Source organism: Rosa rugosa, chromosome 3 (genome assembly GCF_958449725.1).
Source record: "Rosa rugosa chromosome 3, drRosRugo1.1, whole genome shotgun sequence".
Lineage (NCBI taxonomy): Eukaryota > Viridiplantae > Streptophyta > Magnoliopsida > Rosales > Rosaceae > Rosa > Rosa rugosa.
The window spans coordinates 42,667,388-42,674,924 of NC_084822.1; the positions used below are offsets into that span (position 1 = coordinate 42,667,388).

At 38.4% G+C, this 7,537-nt stretch overlaps 1 protein-coding gene across 1 annotated transcript; it reads left to right on the forward strand.

The window, feature by feature from the left end:
* The first annotated feature begins 1,821 nt into the window (after positions 1–1,821).
* Positions 1,822–3,701, forward strand: LOC133740882 (protein DOWNY MILDEW RESISTANCE 6-like). The gene is made up of 4 exons (XM_062168825.1): positions 1,822–2,291; positions 2,418–2,665; positions 2,867–3,188; positions 3,305–3,701. The coding sequence occupies exons 1-4, from the start codon at positions 2,076–2,078 to the stop codon at positions 3,566–3,568; spliced, it is 1,050 nt and encodes a 349-aa protein (XP_062024809.1). The 5' UTR covers positions 1,822–2,075; the 3' UTR covers positions 3,569–3,701.
* The last annotated feature ends 3,836 nt before the right edge of the window (positions 3,702–7,537 follow it).

The window sequence follows — 7,537 nt, forward strand, 5'->3', positions numbered from 1 at the left end:
CAAGCGCTAATTAAGAAAACTTTCTCCACCTTGCCCGTCTCAGCAATTTTTGTATCCAAGCAATGCAGAGGTGAGTACAATGTTGGACGGATCACGGGGTTTCATCAGCTAATTAATTTACGTCTGTAGCTGAAAAACATGATAATATTCTCGTGAAGAATTATGATTCAAGGCCTGTCGGAACTAAGAGCGTTCAAGAGGCGAATTATAATAATGCTCCCAAAAGAGGGCGCAAGGAGCGGAACCCTAAAATTAAGGGACAAAACAGATGTTTTGGTCCATATAACCGCCCTACAAAGGAAGGAAACTGCCAAAATGGAGCGGGAACACGTGGCAACAAAGGCCAACGTGGGAGAGGAGGACATATTGCCGCCGGCCATAGGGGTGGCGCCACCGTCAAACACGGATGCCCAACTCGTCCTCATGCACAAGATGCATATCAATTCAAGGGAGGAAATCGCAATGATGCATGCCATAGATGTGGATCTATTGAACATTGGTTCAAACAATGCAATGCAATGCAAGCAACAAATTGGCTGCACATTATAAAGCATATAGAGAAGCAAGAGATCAAGAGGCACATTTTGCCGATGAAGAAGAAGATGATGGTGATGATGCCAACGTTAATCTCACCATGCAGAGATTATTGCTCTACATGAAGCCGTGCGTGAATGCATATGGCTAAGGTTTGTAATTAGACATATTCTAGGAAGCTGTGGTTTGAAGTCTACCACGGATGAACCTACATGCATTTATGAGGATAATGCAGCTTGTATTGAGCAAATGAAGTTAGGTTTCATCAAGGGCAACAACACCAAGCATATATCGCCTAAGTTCTTTTACAATCAGCAACAACAATCGCTTCTAAAGATTGAAGTGAATCAAATCTGATCAGAGGATAATGTAGCGGACTTATTCACCAGATCGTTACCTAAATCCAACTTCAAGAAACATGTGAAGAGCATCGGATTGAGAAAGTTATCCAAACTCCCATGATTGTAGTAATCAGAGGGAGATATCGACATCAGGGGGAGGTATGATGTCTACATGTTCGATCTCGAAGAGTGAATGACATGTTGTACTCTTTTTCTCCTCCTTGAGCTTGTTTTTGTCCCATAGGGTTTTTCACTCGAGCAAGGTTTTTAACGAGGCAACGGATGAAGCGTCACCACCAAGTTTGAGCGGCACAAGGGGGAGTGTTGAAGGAAATCGACTTATGTGTGCCTAATCAAACTAGGATTAGTTCCATGATTGTAATAGGAGAGAATATTCTAGAATTCCTAGTCATATACTATTAGAACATGTACTTTGTAATCCCTATATATAGGGCTCCTATTCTCAATAATGAAACACACAATTCTCTCATCAATCTCTCTCGAATCCTTTATTCTTAAATTAAACATAAAAAATGGCTGTGGTATTACTTCATGTAAGAAAGAATCAAATTGTTTCCTATCGTCTCTTTTAAATAAATATTTATTTTATCGAATCAAATATTTTTGATTCCCATGAAGATCAGCTTTGTTCTTATCTGGTTCTTAGAGTAGCTAGCCGATGACGTTGCAGGATGCCTAATTAATTAAAAATAAGATTAGGAAGACTAGCTATTAATCTAGTGGCATTGAGTTGTTTGTTTGTGAGCTATGCCGTTACATTATTCAAATAGTAGTATTGCCCCATACACTAATTAATATGTAGTCACTCCCATTGAGCTAGCTCGACCGTGGACTAAAAATGGAGAAGCTCATCTCGAATATTCTTTCTTTTTGTTAAATTAGTTTTGTTTGGAAGTATATACACTAAACAAACATTTGATCACAACTGCAGTTGGCTAATCACAGAGTTCCACACAACTTGCTGCATAATATAATGAATGTTACTAAGGAGTTCTTTGAGCTACCTTGTGAAGACAAAGCAAACATCTATTCTGAAGATGCCAAGAAAAATCGTAGATTATACACTAGCATTGACTACATGAGAGAGAAGGTACATTTCTGGAGAGACACTTGGTTAAACTAGGTTCAAATCCAGGGCCCTTTCCATAACTTGGTTAAACAAGCTTCAAATCTACATAGATGTTTGACAAAATGTCTGAGAAGCTCATCTCAAACAGAAGTGACTTGCAATTTGTACCTGAATCCTACATATTACCCCCAGGAACTAGACCAGGCAATACACAGGTCTCTGTAATGGAGGTCATTCCAGTCATTGATTTTCAGCTACTTGGTACCAACAGACCTCAGCTGATCAAGCAAATCATAGAGGCTTCCCAAGAATTTGGCTTCTTCCAGGTTTATAATATACTGAATTTCAAATTTCATTTCATCGGTTTTATTTAAGCAAGTATTTCTTAGTTTTGTTAGTTTATAATAGAAGATGTGATTATCAAATTAATACTTGGATGAAAATCCGTGCAGTTGATCAATCACGGGGTTGAAGACAATTTGCTGCATAAGGTATTGGACGTGGCCAACGAGTTCTTTGAGCAGCCTTATGAAGACAAGGCAAGCATGTATTCTGAAGATGTTGAGCAAAGTTGTAGACTATACACCAGCATTGATTATAACAAAGAGAAGGTGCATTTTTGGAGAGACAATTTGAGACACCCTTGTCATCCCTTAGAGCAACACATCCATTTCTGGCCTCAGAAACCGCCTCAATATCGGTATGCATGCGCACGATTATCTACTTCTAGAGTAATGCTACTTTTATAATGTCACATCTAAATGTATTCTGTGTTGATCTCGTTTATTTCTAACGAGCACAAGTGTAGTGTTATTGGTACTTTTTAAGTCACCATTGACCAGATCAGAGATTCTTAAACACTGATCTTTTAAGTTCTTTTTTCTTACATCTGCAATTTCAGGGAGGTGGTTGGAAGTTATTCAGTGGAGGCAAGGAAGCTGAGTATATTGCTTTTGGATCTTATTGGAGAAGGGTTGGGACTTGAATCTGGATTTTTCGGAGATGAACTTACCGAAGTCCAAGTGATGGGCATAAACTATTACCCACCTTGTCCAGACCCGAGCTTAACCTTAGGGTTACCAAAACATAGTGATGTTAACCTCATCACTCTTCTTCTCCAAGGAGAGGAAGTTCATGGTCTTCAGGTTTTGAAAGATGGGCAATGGTTGGCTGTTGAGCCTGTCCCTAATGCCTTTGTGGTTAATATAGGCCACACTTTACAGGTGCATCCACATCTTTACCCAGCCAGCTCCTCTTTCTTTTAGCAGTTCTTTCTCCTTTTTATCTCAGAAATTAAATTGTGTCCATTCTCTCCTGGATTTGTGAATCATGAGTGCAGATCATCAGTAATGGGAAGCTAGGCAGCGCCGAGCACAGAGTCATGACAAATGAAAAGGTTTCCCGTACGACAGTGGGTAGCTTCATCCATCCTTCCAGCAATTACCTTGTTGAGCCTGCAAAAGCTCTACTAGATAGGGACTGCAGTAGCTCTCCACTCTTTAGAGCTTTCGTGTACAAGGACTTTGTTAGCACCTACGTAACAAACACTCATGAGGGAGTACCACCCCTTGAGCCTCACAAGATCCAGCCACGAAGTATATAGGTTTGTTATGGTTACCAGTACATCAAGCTAGAACTGAAAATGGGGTTCCTCTAAAGTGTGTTTCGTCAATAATACTCTTATGGATGCATATGTTACACAATTGAATGGTTTTACTCAACTGTTTCACATTCCATTCCCCCAGACTTTCCCCTTTCTTTCTTTTTTTATGGTAATGATAGAGATAGAAGAGGAGGATCCTCTCTATCACTCTATGAGACTAAAGAAAAAAAGAATACAAAGGAGGGGGACTAAAAACCAAAACCTCCCAATCCAAGATACAAGCATAATGCAATTCTAGCTAGTTAACCAAAACGAAATTGAGAAAGACCCAACTGATCATTCTCGTAGTGCGAAATGATAAATGAAGGAGCGGTGAATCCCACCACACCATTCCGGAAGAAGATGAACCATAGTTTGCTAAAGCATCTACAACTTTATTCTCTTCATGGAATATGTGCGAAGACCGAAATGTCATCATCATAAAGATCTTGAACAAACAATTATTCCACCGAACTCGAAGATTCCAAGGCACAAGAGAAGTATTACGAAAATAATCAAGTACCAAGGAGGAGTCCACTTCTAACCAAATATGCTTCCAATCACCAACCCAAGCTAGTTCAATTACCTTGATAACCGCCCGTTTAGAGGAACACATGAAATCCTGGCCTCAAAAACCACCTTTATATTGGTATCTTTGTTGAAGTAAATTGGAATTGCAGAGAGAATTGATGGGAGAATTGTGTTAGTATTATTGATAATAGGAGCCCTATATATAGGGATTTACAGAGTGCACAAAAGGTAATAGAATTCGAACATAACTAGGAAATCTAGAACTCTATCTCTCCTATTACAACTCTAGGACTAAACCCTAGTACTTACATAGCCATTTCCAAGCATAATTAGCTATAATGAGCCACGCTCATGCTACCGCCAGCGGTACCAACTCCCGCCAAAGGAGTGACCTACGGGGACACAACTAGGCAGGCTACCGCCCGAGCCCCGGCATACCCCCAGATCACCGCCAAGACAGCACCAGAATCTCCAGAAGCTGGGGACTGAAGCACATCAGTCCCACATCGAAAACATGAAGAAGATCAGCTCCTTCTTCACCTATAAAAGGTTCTCTCCTCTCTCCTCATTAATTATGCATTTACTACTTAATTACCTACTGTTACTTTGTCAACATAAATACATTGACTAACTTAGGCATCGGAGAAGAGAAGACCGCCCAACGCGGTCTCCCTCTGACGCCCCTTTGTATTTTACTTGACAGGTAGCAAAAGCTCTGATAACACTATAAGTATCGATCCGCGTTAGTAAAGGTTTAGTTACCGCTGAACTTTAAATATTAACACTTTGCCTTGTTAATAATTTGCCCTGAGACGGAACCATACTCCTCAATAAAAGTCATCACTCGCTGCAGATTGCGCTTATCCCCTCGACAAAAAATAATAACATCATCTGCAAATAACACATGGGAAGGAGCTTGTGTACCATGGGGAGAAGAAATAGGATGAAGTATACCAGCTAATACAAGCTCAGAGAGACCACGGCTTAATACCTCTTCAGCCAAACAAAAAAACAAAAAAGCAATACGTACTTAAATATTATTAGCAGATGAATAAATAGTTGCCTATGTTTTTGTTTAATGTTCTGGAGAGACACTTTGAGACACCATAGTCATCCATTAGAGCAACACTTAGCAGATGAATAAAACATGTTCTGGAGAGACACTTTGACACACCATAGTCATCCATTAGAGCAACACATCTAATTCTGGCCTCAGAAGCCACCTCAATATACCTATATTTTGGTGGCGAGCTTAGCTAAGTGCAAATTGATGGCTACAAATTATTACCCACCATGCCCAGACCCAAGCTTGACCTTCGGAATAGCCGAATAGCTGAACATACTAATTTCAACCTAATAACGCCTCTTCTACAAGAAGAAGTTCATGGGCTTCAAGTCTTGAAAGATGGGGAATGAATGTTGAGCCTATCCCTAATGCAATTATGCACATGTGTTTGATATAGGCCTTCTGTTACAGGTACGCCCACATTTCTAGCCAACTCTTATATAATTTCTCATTCCTCATCTAGAATTAAGTTTTGTGTTACAATATATAAAATCTTGAGCTAGAATTAAGTTTTGTGTTACAATATATAAAATCTTGAGCATGCCTCTTCGGTAGTTGCTAATTAAAAAATTCTCATGAACTTGGTGACCGGTTTGAGAATCTAGATTATTAGTAATGGAAAGCTAAGCGGTGGTGAGCACAGGGTCGTTACTAACAAAAAGACTTCGCGGACGGTCAGCCGCGCCATCCATCCTTCAGGCAACTGCCATATCGAACCTGCAAAATAAGCACTAGTTAAGGACGGCGCAGTCCACTCTAACGATCGAGGAGGTATTACATACAAGGGTTTTGTTAGTACATTTATGACAGATCGATCTTCAAGAGAGAGTTCCAGCACTCGAGCGTTATGACCTCCAAGCTTGAAGTATGTTTTGGTATAGCTAGCAACTATTCAATGCTTCAAGATTTATGCCTCACATACAAAGCTCGTTTTGTTGCGGTGAAATCGAACTCTTCTGTACGTTTAAGAATTTGAATCATGGATTTGATTATTTTGTAACCCGTGATTCGCTTAGAGTTAACGCATACACTTTGAAACAAACTAGGGCTTGATGCATAAACTTTGAGCATTCTTTTTTTTTTTTTTTTTTTGTTGTGGTCAACAAACTTTGAGTAAACCTATGAATGAGAACGGCTACTAAACCCACCTTATCTTCCAATTGCACAAGTTGGATATAATCTCCTAAATTCTAATCTTACCAAATTTTTACTTGTGGCCCTAAATCATTTTGTACCTTACATGGTGGGTAAGGAATTACTTTTTCCGCACGTAACTTAGTTTATTATACACAACGTCTTTGACTTCTCCATATCTGATACAGCAGTATCATTTAGCAATTTCTTGATGTTGATATGTATATATGGTCAATGCCTCTGCTTGATTATGAGGTTTCCCAAAAATCATTTTATTCTCCGAAAGTTACAAGCAAACTTGGAAAGTTAAAAAGTAACTTTTCCAAAGATTTGTATCTTGGGGTCTGGACTCTTGTCAGTCCTAATGATATGGTCATTTAATTAGTTATTAGTTAAGTCGATCTCTGTGCTTAATGATCGTAGAACACGATCAAACTTAAGAGTTTAGTGAAAATTATTTCGTTTCTGATCGGGATAGTTTCATTATATGGTTGACCCTCTTGACTGTCAATTTGAAGTTTTGAACTAATTATGTGGCGCCAATAGTGAAACTTAACTAATCGTGGAGATTTAGTTCTTGTTTTAATACATTTCAAAATCAGAAAATTTATAATAAAATAAGTGTTATATGAAAGAAAATAGTTGTTATAGATTATATATATAGAATATCATTGAACACGCATATATATTACAAAGTTATATCAACAGGTTAAAATTTTCAATCTTTTGTTACTTACCTAGTTATATAGAATGGAGATCGAGTTCTATGAGTAGTATGTTGTCTTTTATAAAAAAAAAATTAAAAAAATTGGAGGGAAAAGAAATGATATGTTCGAAGGGATTGTAATATGAAAACTATATTCCATGGTAGAAATATTTCATTAATAATCATAATCATCATGGAATTAAACAAGAAGAAATTTTGATTAATCTAAAGTTATATGAAATCAAAGACATCATTGGATTCCCTATCACTTGATTTGTCAGGGGCTCAGGGCCACAATGAGTATGGGAGAGAGGCTTGACAAATTGACAAGCCTCCAAGAAGAAACACACACTCATTTCTCTCTGGCTGATACTGCTTTTGTAATTTTAGTAGATTAAACCTAAATCTATAATTACGATAGTTTATTAATGTAATGGCCACTAGTGTCACATATCCATAATGGTTAAACATTGGATTCAAAATAGATCTTCCA